The 18,448-nt window shown below is 41.5% G+C and overlaps 1 protein-coding gene across 1 annotated transcript in view; it reads left to right on the top strand.

Annotated features, from left to right (window-relative positions):
- Positions 1-18,151, top strand: part of LOC116296293 (polycystin-1-like protein 2) — a 37,123-nt gene extending 18,972 nt beyond the window's left edge. The window contains exons 15-29 of the mRNA XM_031704316.2: positions 790-967; positions 1,484-1,560; positions 2,013-2,294; positions 3,393-3,549; positions 4,439-4,908; positions 5,904-6,119; positions 6,860-7,231; positions 7,780-8,055; positions 8,835-9,183; positions 9,610-9,833; positions 9,955-10,190; positions 12,267-12,390; positions 13,449-13,617; positions 14,378-14,600; positions 15,200-18,151. Coding sequence (XP_031560176.2) covers positions 790-967; positions 1,484-1,560; positions 2,013-2,294; positions 3,393-3,549; positions 4,439-4,908; positions 5,904-6,119; positions 6,860-7,231; positions 7,780-8,055; positions 8,835-9,183; positions 9,610-9,833; positions 9,955-10,190; positions 12,267-12,390; positions 13,449-13,617; positions 14,378-14,600; positions 15,200-16,400 — 4,554 coding nt within the window. The 3' untranslated portion in view covers positions 16,401-18,151. The remainder of the gene's footprint in view (positions 1-789; positions 968-1,483; positions 1,561-2,012; positions 2,295-3,392; positions 3,550-4,438; positions 4,909-5,903; positions 6,120-6,859; positions 7,232-7,779; positions 8,056-8,834; positions 9,184-9,609; positions 9,834-9,954; positions 10,191-12,266; positions 12,391-13,448; positions 13,618-14,377; positions 14,601-15,199) is intronic.
- Positions 18,152-18,448: the final 297 nt, after the last annotated feature.

Genomic DNA, 18,448 nt, shown 5'->3' with positions numbered 1-18,448 from the left:
ATGGACGGATGGAGGGATGGACGGATGGAGGGATGGAGGGATGGAGGGATGGAGGGATGGACGGATGGACGGATGGACGGATGGACGGATGGACGGATGGACGGATGGACGGATGGACGGATGGACGGATGGACGGATGGACGGATGGACGGATGGACGGATGGACGGATGGACGGATGGACGGATGGACGGATGGACGGATGGACGGATGGACGGATGGACGGATGGACGGATGGACGGATGGACGGATGGACGGATGGACGGATGGACGGATGGACGGATGGACGGATGGACGGATGGACGGATGGACGGATGGACGGATGGACGGATGGACGGATGGACGGATGGACGGATGGACGGATGGACGGATGGACGGATGGACGGATGGACGGATGGACGGATGGACGGGTGGACGGATGGACGGGTGGACGGATGGACGGGTGGACGGATGGACGGATGGACGGATGGACGGATGGACGGATGGACGGATGGATGGATAGATGGAGGGAGGGAAGGAGGGAGGGAGGGATGGAGGGATGGAGGGATGGATGTATGGAATAAATGGATGGATGGGATAGATGGATGGATGGATGAAAGTTTGGGTTGGGTTTTAATGGGATGGAAGGATAGATGAACCAATAAGTATTACTATTACATCATTCTAATAGAAGAACTTCTTTAAATACAATTTAATATGAATATTAGTCAAATAATACGACGTATTACATCAATAAAATTAAATAACAAGCTCAGATAATCCCATTTGTTTCTTTATCTCCTTTTTGACAGATAACAGCCACGGATTCCTTAAAAAGATCTAGCGAGGCACTAAAGAGAAAGGCTCGAGTCAAGGGTTACCAAAGCGACACACCGTTAAAACTGGAAGAAACTGCGCAAGTTGTCTTTACTGGGATCTCGCACACTTTTTCTGCATCCGAATCGACGACCCAGGACTACCTAGATCAAGGTAAGGGGATACTTACAGTTAGAGTGAACAGAGAGGAGCATAACCTACCCTGTCTGTCAGAGACTCTCTCAATCTAGTGCTTATGGTCATAGGTGTTTCTCGCGGTATCGAAACCTAGAATAAAGAAGCACTAGAACGAGGAAGCCTCTGGCAATCAGGATGTAGATACTAAAATTAAGCCTTAAAATCATGTTGCTTTTTCATACCTAAAGAATGTATAAACCTCGATCTACCTTGAGCATAATGTTTTCCATATCAGGCCATGTGTCATTCTCTAGAGTATCGTTTCTTTGTTTAATAGTTACGCATGAGGAGAGACATGAATATGAATACAACTAAGTCATAATGTCATAATTAAGAGAATGACCCGTGGTGTTGAAAATCACTTTCACCTCAACCTCACTTGGTCTCAAAGCAAAGTAGCCCTTCATAATAACAACCAAAGTGAAGGAATACTTTCTCATAAAAAAAATAAAAATATATCCAGAAAAATTATTTTATGTTGTTTTATTTCAGTGCTTGAAAACCTTGGAAAGACAGGTCCAAAATCACGTGACTGGTCTGTACGAATCAGAGAATGGAAAGGAGAAGACGTAAGTTATTTATACCGCAGACCACAGGGAGCCCGATCTCACTCGTGCAGCTATGCACGAAATACTAACTCAATATAGTAAGAAAAGCGAACGATTATTTTCTTAATGTGTAGTCGGTTTTAGTGCTATTTATAAACAACACAAGTGATAGATTGGGCTCCCTGTGCCTTGTGACTTAGGAAAGTAATGCTTCTGTGGGGTTGTCATAGCAACTATAAACAACCCTTGAAAGAGTTTCCAACTTTTTTTTTTTCAAACTTCTGTGGAATAATTTTTCTCTGTTATCTGAATCACATCTTATTTATGTTGGTTCTCAAACATTCATGCTAGAGAAAAGTATAATACTTAAGGGGAAAGATGGCACTTTTACCATATTGCTTGTGCTTACAAGGAAATTTTAGGAACTAAATATGATTAAAATATATTTATATGAGTCTGCATTGTCCATGTAGTCAGCAGATGCTGCCCAGAACGTAGTAAGTACTCTCTACGGCGCCATTAACCAGCTGTCAGATGCCATTCAGGAAAACAAAGTCCAAGGAGAAAACGAGACGTTAGTCACTACCAAAACTTTTGGGATGCAGCTATCAAAGACTGTCTGGAATTCCATCGGTAATAATAGTCTTCCTGTTCGTGGCGAGGACGGAAAACAAGTTGGTTCGTTTGTTTTGCCAAAAGTAGACGATCTGATGTCTGGAGCTGAAGTAGGGACTGATGAGACGATAGGCATACAGGTTGGTGTGTTTAGGCCACGCGCAGCATGTCGGTATACACCTCAATTTGAAGAATATAACAATAGGCTTCCAATTCTCAGGATATTGATTTCTTTTGTTTTGTCTTCCAAATTGAACTGCTTTGAGGTCACTTGCAAAGGATCTATCGAAGGTCAAAGAGTGTGTGGGACTTGCACTTTTCAGTGGATCCTGGGATCCTCGACCCAGAACCCACACTAATATTGTGCCCTTCACCCTCACTCCTGTCCCTATGAACCCATGGTTCGAAAAATTTGAATTAACACATACCACCCTTAGACCCTTGGCACCCATGACCCTTTGAACCATGTGACAGAAAACCTATGACTTTAGACCCCTTGACCCCTAAACCTTTAGACCCCTAGACACCCATGACCCTTGGAACCATGTGACAGAAAACCAATGACTTTAGACCCCTTGACCCCTAAACCTTTAGATCCCTAGACACCCATGACCCTTGGAACCATGTGACAGAAAGCCTATGACTTTAAACCCCTTGACCTCTAAACCTTTAGACCCCTAGACACCCATGACCCTTGGAACCATGTGACAGAAAAACCCATGACTTTAGACCCCTTGACCCCTAAACCTTTAGACCCCTAGACACCCATGACCCTTGGAACCATGTGACAAAAAACCAATGACTTTAGACCCTTAAACCTTTAGACCCCTATACACCCATGACCCTTGGAACCATGTGACAGAAAACCAATGACTTTAGACCCCTTGACCCCTTAACCTTTAGACCCCTAGACACCCATGACCCTTGGAACCATGTGACATTCATGTGACAGAAAACCTATGACTTTAAACCCCTTGACCCCTAAACCTTTAGACTCCTAGACACCCATGACCCTTGGAGCCATGTGACAGAAAACCCATGCCTTTAGCCATTTCCTTTAACCTATAACGTTAGAAATCATGAATTTTGAACCAGCCCATAGCCTAATCGTGTGACCAATAATTTAAAGACTGGTGGCCCATAACCCCAATACCCTAGACCAACCAAGAGGTGGACTATCATCTTCACTAGACGATAAATGCACAGCTCAATTAAACAATATAGTTTTTCCTGCACAGATTGTACGTTTCCCAGAAAACCCGGTTCGATGGGACAAAGATCTATCTGCCTTCATGAACTCTTCTGTTATCGGTATCGAGCTACGCAATGATCAAGACAAAGAGATTCCTGTGTCGAATACACGTAAAGATATAGAAATCTTTATCCCTGTAACAGGTAAAACACGATTGTTTGTAATTGTTTGTTGTTTACTGGTTGATGGGCTGGCTGATTGATTGGCTGGCTGGCTGGCTGGTGGGTTGGTGGGTTGGTGGGTTGGTGGGTTGGTTGGTTGGTGGGTTGGTGGGTTGGTGGGTTGGTGGGTTGGTGGGTTGGTGGGTTGGTGGGTTGGTGGGTTGGTGGGTTGGTGGGTTGGTGGGTTGGTGGGTTGGTGGGTTGGTGGGTTGGTGGGTTGGTGGGTTGGTGGGTTGGTGGGTTGGTGGGTTGGTGGGTTGGTGGGTTGGTGGGTTGGTGGGTTGGTGGGTTGGTGGGTTGGTGGGTTGGTGGGTTGGTGGGTTGGTGAGTTGGTGGGTTGGTGGGTTAGTTGGTTGGTTCTTGAGTTTGATAAGATGGTTCAGGGAGCTTCTACGCGGTTCTGCTTGGTCTTTAATGTCGAGTCACTCCCCAGGGGATGTAGTCGGGGGGGTAAAATGACGGGGAGGTCCGACGGAGCTTCATAATGCGACCCCCCCAAAATACTCAAACCTGAAATTTTACACCCAAAAAAATACATGCATCCAAATTTCGGACACAAAAAAAAATACAATACTTAAATACTTCAAAACTGATTTATTGAATGCATGATTTTGCATAAAACGAAAAACAGCTTAATTGTTATCAGTATGTTCCTTTACGGATCTTACACCTTGCTGAAAAAAATTTCAAACGAATAATTTTCTGATACATGGATCGAAACAAAAATTGAACTTGGAGATGTGACAACCCAAAAAAATACGGGTTTCTTTTTGAGACCTACCCCCCCCCCCCCCCCCCGAGTACATTCCCTGGGAGTCGCTCCCAAATTGCAGTTTTCTTGCACGTTTTCACGATACGAATTCTTTTCTAGGCACGAACGTCGAGCATTACTCAAAAACATTCCACTCAGGCACCTTAAAAAACTTCACTTATCACTACAGAGTAGGTAACAGCCAAGTCAAAAATGAGCCACTTTTGGTCCACATCAAGCCAAACAAACCCCTAACTCTCTACCTAAGCTTCCGCACATATCCAACCACTACAACATACCATCTTAAGATACAACTACCTTGCCTCAATGAATCATTACCCTGGCCTTACTCTAAAGTGGATAACTACACGATACTAATCATGGACTTAAAAGAGCTTGGAGAGAATTTGTATCTTGCACTCGAACCAGAAGAATTGGTCAAGTCTAAGGGCTTAGAAACTCCAAGTAATATGGAATTGGTGCCTGTTTCTGATGTGGTTCAGGTTAATTATACTGTTGATGTCAGAAGCGTGGGCTGTAAGTATTGGTCTGAGAAGACTCAGGACAAGTGGAGTGGTGATGGATGCAGGGTAAATATTGTTTAATCTGTCATCATCACCAACATTATCATCATCGTCATCATCTTCACCATTATCATTACCATCATCATCATCATCATAGTCATAATCATCATCACTATCATCCTTACTTATAATCAGCAGTAAAGGCTTCGACTACAACCATTATCTTCATCATCGTCATCATCTTCACCATTATCATTACCATCATCATCATCATCATCATCATCACTATCATCCTTACTTATAATCAGCAGTAAAGGCTTAGACTACAACCATTATCAACATCATCGTCATCATCTTCACCATTATCATTACTATCATCATCATCATAATCATCATCACTATCATCCTTACTTATAATCAGCAGTAAAGGCTTCGACTACAACCATTATCATAATCATTATATTGTCTATTCTCATCATCATTCATCATCATCACCAGGCATGACCTTCAATAACACCACACCTTCAACTCTCATGCCACCATCATCATTATCATCAGTCATCATCAACATAATCTCATCACCATATATTATTACTCATCGTCAACTTCATCGCCACCATTTTACAACCAATCTTCGTTAGTACTTTAATCCTGTAGTTCAACTATATTCATTTTCATATTTGAGAGCAATAATATACTAATCAAGAGAAAATGAACTAAGCGAAGAAATCTCTGGTATTTTTGCTTGTAACCATCGTAGGTACCATTTGATGCTATTTTTAGAATCACATTTGCCATAGTTTATTTTTGTGCACGCACATACTGCGCACGCTCTACGCTGTTTGCTTACCGTTTCTTAAAAAACAAAAGAAGACATGAGCAAACAGGGTAGAGCGCGCGCAGTATGCGCGTGCAGACAAACAAACGGTCAAATGAATGATTCTAATAATAGCATCAAATATTCTAAAAATAGCGTAAAAAGTGCTCATGATGGGGCGCGGGGATTCCTTCTCTTAGTTCATACTCTCTTGTACTAATGATATGCAGCAATTGTTTTACAGGTTGGCAACAAAACAAGCTACTCATCTGTCCACTGTTTGTGCAACCATCTCACGTTCTTCGGGTCTGTCGTCGTGAAACCAAACCCAATCAGTAAACCAACGTTTCAGAAATTCAAAGAAGGATATATCAATACTATTGCCGTTTGCGTAATCTTCATTATCTACTTTATGGCTTTGATTTGGGCCAGGCGAAAGGACAGAGCGGATATGATCAAGGTAATGAAAGTGTGTTGTCAGTAGATACCATTCGTTTCGGTCTCACGAGTGTACATGCATGAGAAGTTACCGATGAGCAAAATTATTTCGGTTCACACCTGCAAAGGTCGAACGTTGATCCAATATTTTAGTACTATCTTTCGGTAATTGCTTTACTTGTTATTCCAACCCTATCGCCCTGCTTTCCTTGTGCTGTTTTGGTTCTTTGGAGAGCTCTACCAATTCTCAACTAGGAGTACATTGGGACCGGCGAGAATACCCGGGGAGGGGGGGGGGGGGGGTACTACCACCCCAACTTGGGTAGGGGTGTGCCGCCAGGACCTCAAAACCCTGACCCTATCCCAGACCTAAAATTTTGATTTTACATACCCTACCCCAGACTAAAACTAAGAATTGTACACCCTATCCCAGACTAAAAGACGGAAAATACGGTTTTACAATCGATTGCAATCAATATTTACTAACGTTTTTATTGTTTTGTTTGTGTCGGCAGAAGGCGTAGCCTATTTGCCAGACAAAAACGACCAAATCGTTAACCCTATCCCAGAATAAAATGACACCCTATCCCAGACAAAATGTCAAAAAATGATACCCTACCCCAGACCCAAAAGCCGAAAAACCATACCCTATAGGGCGACACATACCCGTATAGCAAATATAGGGGAGAATCCCCCCGGGCGAGAATAGCATACTGTTTTGTTCATTTTTGAATATCAAAATGTGTTGCAACATATCCACAGGTCGGCGCCTGCCCACTTCCAGACAACGACCCAACCGACCAGTTCCGCTACGAGATTACCCTCTGGACGAGCATGCGTCGTGGTGCAAGTACAAACTCTAAAGTGAGCATCCTCCTGGACGGTGAAGAAAACGACAGCGAGGCAAGGACCCTCGAGGATCCCGAACGTAAGCCCTTCCAGCGCGGGAGCGTAGATACCTTCCTACTCACCACACCCTATCTGTTGGGTCCTCTACCGTACATCCGCATCTGGCATGATAATTCAGGGGGATCGTGGTTCTTGAGCCGTGTCATGGTTATTGACCTTCAGACAGATGAACATTACTATTTTATATGTAACCGATGGCTGGCTGTTGATGAGGATGATGGACAGGTATGAGCTAGTACGTTACGCGCGATACTTCGCATCGTTATTTAGTATGAAATAGTAGTCTGACTCATGGATGCAGAAGATGGTCAGGCAATTAACTATAACACGAGATGTGATTGTTCGATGCGCGTTTTGTATTACAAAGAATTAGCAAATCGAGGTCTCTTTTCCATGGTCTGTATTCTTATCATGAAATCAAATGGCGTCAGCATACGATCCAAACTCAAGTGGAACCACGAGCAAAGCCTTTACTGAAGGCTGATCCATATTGAGATTCATAAGATGTATTTATCTGATTAACAACAACTAATAGAATACTATCTGGTTGATTGCAAATGACGGGCAGTGTTTGCTCGTTATCGTAGGCAGAAAATGAGAATCATGAGATTCATTCAGCCGATAGATATCAAGCGATAGAATACTCTCAGACTGATGGCACTTGACGGGCAGTGTTTGTCTGTCATCGTAGACTGATAGTGGGAGTCATGACATTCAATCGGCCAGTTAGATACCAAGGAAAAAATGCTTGATTTTTATACTCTTTCCTTCAGGTCGAACGTCTCATTCCATTAGCAAGCAAAGAAGAACTGACTGAGTTTCAGCATCTGTTTGTCGCGCGCACACGACGTAACCTTAGCGACAATCATCTATGGTTCTCAGTCTTCGCTCGTCCTGCTAGCAGTCGGTTCACTCGTGTCCAGCGGTTGACGTGTTGTTTATGTTTAATGATGATGTCGATGATGACCAGCGCCATGTGGTATAAGGACGTCCCTGTTGCAAACCAGGATACTAACAAATTTGCTGGCATTAGCTTTACTTGGAAAGATGTAACCCATGGATTTGATTGACTTTTCTTCATTACCATCATCATCAATCATTCAACCACCAATCATCAGCATTATTATCATGATCATCATTAACATATCGTCATCACCATTATCATCATCATGTATCTTCATCACCATCATCACTATCAGCATCATCATTTATCATCATTATCACCATCACCACCATGTATCATCAGTATCATCATTATCTTCATCATCATCATCATGTATCATTTATCATCGTTATTGACCAACAATCATTATTATCCTCATCATCATTATTGTTATCATCAACTACCAATCATCATTAACATCATTATCTTAAGTCATCATCATTACACCATCACCACTGTAATCATTGTGGTGGTCCTCATGTACCATTACCAACATCAACCACACATAACCATGGATTATCATCATATGTCATCATCATTACACCATCACCACTGTAATCATTGTGGTTGTTATCATGTACCATTACCAACATCAACCACACAACCATGTGATTATCATCATCGTTATCATCATTAGCATTAATAATCATCACTTTCATCATTCACCTCATTATCATTATCATCATTGTCCATCCATCTATTGTCATCGTCATCATCGTTCTTACCACAATTATAAACTGAGTTTCTAGTTGAATAGTGTAAATTGAACTGAATTGCATGAAGTGAAATAAGATATAATGGAATGAATGGACAAATGAGTCAGAAAATAGTCAAATCTATCCTAGAATCGAGTACTATAAAATACCTGTCTGTATTTTTTGCCAGGTCTTTATCGGTGTTGTATCAAGTCTTATCGTCTTCCCAGTCAACTTAATAGTAGTCCAAATATTCCGAAGTGTTCGCCCCAAACCACATCGAATAACCCACAGAAAGATCCCCATGCCGCCTAAGCTCTCTCTCACCGTCACGAACCTCTCGACTTACAACAAGATGAAAGATTGCTCTGATGATTCTAACAAGGGGTCTAACAACAGCCTTGAGTCCATGCACGAGAAGAATAACTCCAAGATGAGGCTCTCGATCAATGATGTTCATACAGATGTGGACCGGGTTAGTTTCACTTCCAGCCCACTGCTTGTGGATCGTAGACAGAGTACAATGTGGGACTCTTCAGGTATGTTAGTAGTGACGTCATATTGAATTGTAACCCGGCCTTGGATTGCAACGGTGAGGGAATGAGGAAAGAAGGGAGGGAAAGGAAGGGAAGGTAGAAATGAATAAAAAATGATGAAATAAAATAAAATTCGTGAATATGAGTACAAGTGAACAAATGATTGAATAAATGGATGAATTATTAGAAATGATAAATAGAATTGAAACATGGTTCACTTAATTTGAATTTGATAAGAAAAGTAAATGGGTGAATGGGCGTAATGATTGATATTTGAAAGAGTATGAGAATTCTGATAGGGGAGTTAAAGCAGTGAAAACAAGAGAGAGAGAGAGAGAGAGAGAGAGAGAGAGAATAAACCCAACAAAAAAGAAAAGAAAGGTAATCACATGAACCTTTATCTTTTCTTTTGTTATCATACCTATTTAGGTACCACCAGGCTTCAGCGACTAGTGCAATGGTTCAAGCGACATAGCAGCCTCCCATACTATTTTATCTACGTGGCCTGGTTCCTGGCGGTAACTCTTACTCTGGGAGCGGCGATTGTCATCATTCTTTATGGCATTGACTTTCGTAATGCCAAGTCTTATAAATGGCTTCTTTCATCAATGGTGTCATTCATACAGGACGTCATGATAACACAGCCTTTAAAGGTTAATTACATTAACTAAATAATTTTTTCATGATCTAGCTTTTATCTTTTCTTTGCTCTGCCATTCTGTGCTGTGCTGTGCTAAATCCCACTGAACATTAATTTTGGGATGCTAACTGCAGGTATTGGGGACAGCTATCTTCTTTGCTCTCATCGTCAAAAAGCCTGACAAAGGTGAGTTTGAGATCTCCAGCGATGCAGCCCAGTTGGCCGAGGACGAGGATTGGTTGTACCAGACAGGGGATCAGACAAAAGCCAAAAAGAGAAAAAAGACAAAACTGCTTCCTCCTGACCAGGCAAAACTGATGGCTATGCGAAATACCCGGATGAAGGAAAGAAAGATGCATTCTGTCATCAGGTTAATATACTTTTGTAAACCGAATGAATGTTTTAATCATATTTGTGATAAATTATTTTTCTCATTACTCATTTAACACAATAGACATCAATATGAATATATGTACAATTGCTTTAGTTCAATGAGGAAGTACAGGTAAACCTGGTCAAAATCGTAGACTTCGCACCAATCATAAAGTTGAATTTTTGAAAACTTTGAAATGGAATGTGAAATCGAAAATTTTGATAAGGTGTACCTTTTTTTCAAATGCTAGAATATAGAAATGCAACAAATATTTTTTTATATATTTAACTTTTTCAATACTCTTTGGATAAAAGCTGTAAATAATTTGATACTTTCTTAATAACCTGTATCTGCGGTTATTATTTACCATTAATCAGAAAATTATTACCATTGTGTATCTAAAAATAGACGAGGAAAGTCTTGTCAATATCATACTGAAATTTTCCACCAACTCAAAATGCTCAAAATTCTGACATCTTCCGCTTTAAAAACCTAATACCTGAATGATTTGGACAAAATTGAGGCGATTTGAGGTTTATCTCACTGAGGCTACTGAAAAATGCCTTCAAACATATACATGGAGAACGAGAAACGCCTAGTCAAAAACGTGAATCTTACACTAACTCAAAATGCTCAATTTTGAGAATTTTGAGCTGTTGTAAAAATCACGACATCGACCAGGCGTTCCTCGTCCTTTTTATGTAACGTTTTTGACAAAATTTTAACTCTTTTTTGAAAAACACTCGGAAACTGTTCCAAATGCTTCCAATCCCAAGGGAATAGCCCCTCAAAAACTAAAAAACTTATAAATGACGGGTTTTACTTCGAAAACTTTCGAATAACGGGAGAAACCCAGAACCCGTCAAGCAAATGAGAGCGAGGAACGCCTGGTGATTTTCATCACTTTTACACCAACGGATTAAGCTCAAAATTAAACATTTTGAGCTGGTGTAAAAATTACGATATCGACCAGGCGTTCCTCGTCCTTTTTATGTAACTTTTTTGACAAAATTTTAACCCTTTTTTGAAAAACACTCGGAAACTGTTCCAAATGCTCCCAATCCCAAGGGAATAGACCCCCAAAGACCAGAAAATTTATAAATGACGTGTTTTACTTGGAAAACCTTCGAATAACGCGAGAAAACTAGAACCCGTCATGCAAATGAGAGCGAGGAACGCCTGGTGATTTTCATCACTTTTACACCAACGGATTAAGCTCAAAATTAAACATTTTGAGCTGGTGTAAAAATCACGATATCGACCAGGCGTTCCTCGTCCTTTTTATGTAACTTTTTTGACAAAATTTTAACCCTTTTTTGAAAAACACTCGGAAACTGTTCCAAATGCTCCCAATCACAAGGGAATAGACCCCCAAAGACTAGGAAACTTATAAATGACGTGTTTTACTTCGAAAACTTTCGAATAACGCGAGAAAACTAGAACCCGTCATGCAAATGAGAGCGAGGAACGCCTGGTGATTTTCATCACTTTTACACCAACGGATTAAATGTGGTTAAATAAAATATTTCAGCAAAGTTAGACTTGAACTAAGTTGCCTGTTATCGCAAGTATCTGTCATCAAAAGGCTACAGCTTCGCGGCCATCTGATAAGCAAATTAATGTCTCACGCAATGAGATGAATGATGAACAGATGGTATCTGGGGACGAAGCTTGCATCGGGTGCTATCCAATTTCGCTAACGCCACGTGCTATCCGATTTCGCTAACGCTATGCGCTATCTCATATCGCTAACGCTAGCTTACGCAGTTTGTACGCTACACCAACGCTCCGCTGACCTCCGCCGAGTTCCCGAGGCTCCTCCCACCCAAGCACCAACGCCAAGCTCATCTACGTGTGATGAGTTTAAGCTCAAAATTAAACATTTTGAGCTGGTGTAAAAATCACGATATCGACCAGGCGTTCCTCGTCCTTTTTATATAAACCTCTTTGAGACCAAACATTTCACGTCTTTTTATATATTTTTAATTCAAAAGATATCTTTATGTTATTTGTAAAGGCAATGAAATAACTTTTTTATTAGATTCATTAACATTTTATACATCATGTTTACAGGGAGATAGGATTCTTTTATTTGTTCCTTTGTCTTGTAATGATGATCGCCTATACTCACAAGGATTACTATTCGTTCATTCAAACTGATAATTTCAAAAAGATGTTCGTAGCGAATTTCCAAGAGGTTGGTATAATGATATTCTTTAAAAAGCGGTCATAATTTATGGAGATGGGGGGGAGGTTGGGGGTTGAGCGTGTGCGTGGGTATTGGAGGATTGGACTAATTTATGTAGAGGAGGGAGAGTCAGGTATAGTTATTGAGGAAGGAAGGTTAGTGGTAAGGTATGCGAAGGAGGAATGGTTTTGGAAATGGTATCTGGGGATGGAGGGTTTTGGGCATGGTATGTAGAGGAGGGAAGGTTAGGGATAAGGTGTGTGGAGGAAGGAGGATTAGTGATAAGGTATGAGGAGAAGGGAGGGTTAGGAATAAGGTGTGTGGAGGAGAGAGGGTCAGGGATAAGGTATGTGGCAGAGGGAGGATTAGTGATAAGGTATGAGGAGAAGGGAGGGTTAGGGATAAGGTGTGTGGCGGAGGGAGGGTTAGGGATAAAGTGTGTGGAGTAGTTAGGGTTAGGGATAAGGTATGTGGAGGAGGGAGGGTCAGGGATAAGGTATGTGGCGGAGGGAGGGTTAGAAATAAGGTATGAGGAGGAAGGAGGGTTAGGGGTAAGGTATGTGGCGGAGGGAGGGTTAGGGATAAGGTATGAGGAGGAAGGAGGGTTAGGGGTAAGGTATGTGGAGGAGGGAGGGTTAGGGATAAGGTGTGTGGAGGAGTGAGGGCTATGGATAAGATATGTGGAAGAGTGAGGGTTAGGGGTAAGGTATGTGGAGGAGGGATAGAGTTAGTGGTAAGGTATGTGGAGGGAGGGTCGGATGCCGATATTGACAGAGGGAGGGTTTGGAGTAGGGTATGTGGGGTAAGCAGGCTGATGATATTGGATGAGGGAGGGTAAGGGGTAAGGTATGTGGAGGGCTTTGGTTGAGGTTTGGCTCTTATACGTGAGGGTGGAGATTTTTAGGGTATGAGGTATGAGGTAGGGGAAAGTTGTTTTTGTCTAGGCATTAGAAAATATATAATTTGAGTGTGATCAATATATAATTGCGTTAAGGGAATAGTGATCAATTAACTATTATGAATGTGATATTCCTATAGATTAATATCTATAAACGATTTTTCTGCAGATTAAAAGAGACCTTGACTTCTGGAAATGGTCCAACGAACAATTGATTCCCAACCTCTTTCCTGACAAGTGGTACAACAGCAAACCAATACCGAAAGAGGGTTTCGCATCGGACCACAACAGCCAGATGGTCGGTGGGGCGAGGCTTAGACATATCCGCATTAAACCTGGTAAAGATATCATAGATCTAGCTGTTAGGAAGACCAAAGGCTTGTTTATCCTGCTTCGTTATGAGATGGTTGTTGTGATCGTTAAAAATCCTACAAGAAAAATTCATCTATGAGTTAAATGACATTGTTGGACGATGTAAAATATCAAAGTATTTTGAAATAGAAAGTTCACATGCATAAACGGGTGGATGGATTGATGAATCGATGGATGAATAAATGGCTGGATGGCTGGCTGGCTGGGTGGATGGGTGGATGGGTGGATGAATGGATGGGTGGGTGGGTGGGATGATGGTTGGATAGATGGATGGATGGATGGATGGATGGATGGATGGATGGATGGATGAATGGATGGATGGATGGATGGATGAATGGATGGATGGATGGATGGATGGATGGATGGATGGATGGATGATAGAACGGATGGATGGGTGGATGGATGGATGGATGGATGGATGGATGGATGGATGGATGGATGGATGGATGGATGGATGGCTGGCTGGCTGGGTGGATGGGTGGATGAATGGATGGGTGGGTGGGTGGGATGATGGTTGGATAGATGGATGGATGGATGGATGGATGGGTGGTTGGGTGGGTGGATGGATGGATGGATGGATGGATGGATGGATGAATGATAGAATGGATGGATGATAGAACGGATGGATGGGTGGATGGATGAATGGATGGATGGATGGTACAATGTCGACGGATGGATAGAAGGATCCATACTTACTCATATTGAACCTTACTTTCTCATCTTCAGGAATATGCGAGGTTCCAGCTAGAATAACCTTTATTACACGAGATTGTTTCAGTCAGTATTCCATCAGTGATGAAGACCATGCAGAATACACCACATCATGGTTGAATGTCACCAAGTACTCCAAACCAGTCAATCGAAAGGATGTTAACTGGAGATATCAGACGTGGAACCAGCTGGACGGGTATCCGGTCTGGGCCGAGCTTAATACATATGCCGGCGGAGGGTACGCCTAGTAAAGAAGCTAGAATAAAATACACAACTGAAATGTTATGAAATACTTCTTAGGGCTTTCATTCTTCTTCCTACTTCCTTTATCGCTAACCTCCATCCTCATGGTCCCTTCTTTCTCAGCCATTTCAACCTATTCTATCCCATTCTTCTTACCCTCTCCTTCATCTTTCTTCTTCCTCCTCGTTATTCAAATACGTTGGATGATTCCTCACTTACCTTTCAAATAACCTTCATCCTATCCCTCGTTTTCCTTCTTTCCTTCATCCCCTCTCCTTCGCCTTTACCACATCTCATCGCTCTCTTCCCTTCTTCCTCTTCTCTGCTCTCCACTCCTTCCATCCTCTTCCCCCTCCGCCTTTAACCTCATTCCATTCATCTTCTCTCTCCCCTTTCTTGTCCTCTCCTCTCTCTCCTTCTACTTCCATCCCCTCGCCTCCGTCTTTATTCTCGATCCCCTCCCATCATTTCCCTCCCTCCACCTTTCCATCCTCCATGCCATCCATGCCATGAGTCATTCCAACTCTAGTACACACAACATGTTAGTTAAGAGCAATCGATATTAACGTAAAACTTACTTTCATTTTCCTGCAGTTACGTGCACGTTCTTGAGCCAGGAATGAAGAACTCTGAAAAACTAAAGAAACTCGAAAAGGAATTTTGGATAGACCGCCATTCCCGGGCAGTCATCACAGAATTCACCGTCTACAACGCTCAAACTAACCTCTTCACCATAGCAACACTAGTGGCCGAGTTCCCTGCCACTGGAGGCGTAATCCCATTCGTCACCATCCAAACAGCCCGCCTCTACAATTACACCAAAGATTACATGTTTTTCATTTTGGCTTGCGAGTGTCTGTTTGTTTTGTACATTCTCTTCTTCTTGTACCAAGAGTTGAGAAAAATGCACAAAGAAGGAAGCGCACACTTTAAGCAGTTCTGGAACATCGTGGACATCGTAATCCTCAGCTCTGCTGGCTTTGGCATTGGGTTGTACATCTATCGGTTGTTAACGTACAAGGATGTGTTGGAGAAGAGCCGTAACGCGCCCTTCCAATTCAAAAGCTTCCAGCTAGCGGGATACTGGGATGAGATGTACACGTTGTCTATCGCGATCCTGGTGACATTCTCAACTATCAAGCTCAACAAGTTACTCAGGTTTAACAAACGCATGTCCTTGTTGTCGTCAACCCTGAAGCACGCAGCTTTTCCTCTGATGATGTTTGGTCTCATTTTTGGTATCCTCTTCTTGGCTTTTACTCTTATTGGCACCGTAGTTTTTGGGACAGCAGTAAGAGGGTATCGAAAGGCAGGCTCAGCTTTCACATCATTATTGAGCTTGATGTTGGGGAAGACGTCGTTTCTTGAGATGAACGAAACCAACAGAATTCTCGGGCCCGTATATTTCTTCTGCTTCATGTTCCTCGTGTCCATGGTTCTCATCAACATGTTTTTGTCTATTATTATTGATTCCTACCACGAAGTCAAGAGAGATTTAGAAAAACAAGACAATGAATACGAAATCGTGGACTTTATCATCGAGAGATTCAAGATGTGGTCTGGTATCGGAAAGGCTGACAAACCCGAATTCAAACACCGCCATGTTAGATGGGACGTGGTAGAGTCCAAGGTCAAGTCATTGAATGCTCTAACTGGGGGTGGTATTGACCACGTGTCAAAGCTGGAGAGCCGAATAGAGAAGCTGATTCAGCGAACAGACCTTCTCTACACTGAAATATTTCCTGAGAAGCGGAGACGACCCACCAAAGCCATGCGCCATAAACACAGACTATAATCCTATTGGTTTAATAAGGGCCTAAGTTCTTAGAACTTCACAAGCTAAAACCTGCTGATTTTTAACTAGAGCCACAATAAACATTTCTATTAGTAAGTTATAATCTTATACTCCACTAAACTTTACCTTTCGATGTGTTTTGAAGTATTTTTCGATGGTAGTCTGAAACACTAGCAAAGCGTCTCACTCAAGGAGCAGCCATCTTGAAAAGCAACCACGCCTCATTACGGCTAGACCTCAAATCGAGGCTTCGTGATTGCTTTACTAAAGATGTCATAACATTATAATTACGATCGATGAAAGACAAAGAAGATACGATAGTTATTTTCTTTATCATTTTTTCAAAAATCATTGGGGAAAATGTTACCCTAAATCACCAAGCCCATCGCTTTGAATAATAAGTCAGCCTGATAGTCATAATTATATACCTTAGATTTCTGAAACAAACTTTATTTGTGTTATTGCCAAGCGAAAAGAAAATTCAACTTGTCGCCAGCATTAGCCATGCATAGTTTTTGTACATAACCCTATATTTTTTATTTCAATCGTTTTCCCCCCATGACGTATTGTTATTCCGTAAGAAAAAACAGGAGAAAAAAAGTTTTCCAGTTTATAATACTGCTAGGTTACAAAGGATATTATATCTATTAATCAGCTACATGTATTCAGAATGTTTTAAATTCAGTACTGCCCTGGTGGTAGTATGTTAAATGCGTTTAATTATAATCATAAACCAATCATAAAACATTGATGTTACTCATAAAGGTTTGTTACGTTCATGTTTTGAGCAACTCCAGATTCAGGACTTAATTTGGCTTCCATGCATCTGTCAAAGTCAAGTCTTATTACCGTTTTGATCGACGGAAAACAAGAAAGCCCTGAAAGTTATCGAGGTCGAAAGAACATATTAAATTGACTTTTAACCATATATAATTATGTTAACTTGCTAATAATAACTTACCTAGTGCACAGGGAAGACCGTCATTGAAGACACGAAATCCTGAAGTTATTTTCTTTGCCCTCGTAGTTTTTGCAAATCTTGAAGTCACCAATGTTAACAAGAATTATATTAATAGGAATTTAGGTCTTGCATTTCAGTCACTGTGTGCACAGAAACTAGAGGCCTGTGTGTCATAAGAATTACTGTATACGTACTTACGTAACTTGTGGGGCCATTGACATCAACCAATCAATCGTGCAGAAAGAAGGAAAGCCATCTTTGGTCCAATCACATCGCTTGCTGCAACAGCCCGCGTCAGGACTATGAATTCGCTTCACTTCGTAGTGTTGATAGCCTGCTATAATGAGGGAGAGGGATTCCAAAGACTATGCTTCAAGAGAGGTTATTAAGGTTGCCCCAAACCTCGAAGCCAATCATAACAAATTTTTTTAAGTGTTCCAAAAGGGTGTAACTCTTTCTTTCTAGGTAGCAAAAGGTGTGAATGGATTTATTACGGTATAAACTTTGAAGGGGTATTAGTCTTAGTATAACAAAATTAATCAATAGAGAGACGAATCATTTTGTGACGTAAATACATATCGGTCAATTCTTCGATTGCACGTTACGTCATCGCGGCCATGTTGGTGCCATTTAACAAAAGATTTCTCATTAGCATCCATAGTTAACAGCACCACAATGGCCGCCATGTTTTTGTCTTGAATCTCTTGGGAATGCTTGCAACCCATCAATAGTGATCGAAGAATGTAGGAGGTAAATTAATTTTGCTATTAAAGGACATAACATAAAGATCGATCACTTGCCTTGTTAAGTGGAAGTCCTTGGAACTGATCTAATGTGAGTTTTTGGGTTGGACAGATCATGCTTGTGAAAAACACACTCCCTCTACTTCAATCTACGAGAAACCTTTTTATGACCCCATTACATCTTTCATACCTATCCGGATATTTTGCCGGAATAAACCACTGCAATACATGTGAATACACCACTTGAAAACGCAAATTTTCAAAACGGATACGTGTTTTTTATCGAAGTTCTCCTGAGCTTATATCTTCTACCCTCAATCAGAGGAGCCCTTTTCCATTGGGAA

The sequence above is a fragment of the Actinia tenebrosa genome, unplaced genomic scaffold, assembly GCF_029948245.1.
Source record: "Actinia tenebrosa isolate PJP-AT-01 unplaced genomic scaffold, QUT_ActTen_1.0 PGA_scaffold17__23_contigs__length_9995812, whole genome shotgun sequence".
Classification (NCBI taxonomy): domain Eukaryota; kingdom Metazoa; phylum Cnidaria; class Anthozoa; order Actiniaria; family Actiniidae; genus Actinia; species Actinia tenebrosa.
Note: the sequence above shows the minus strand (reverse complement) of the source record. Positions and strands in the feature narration are given on the sequence as shown.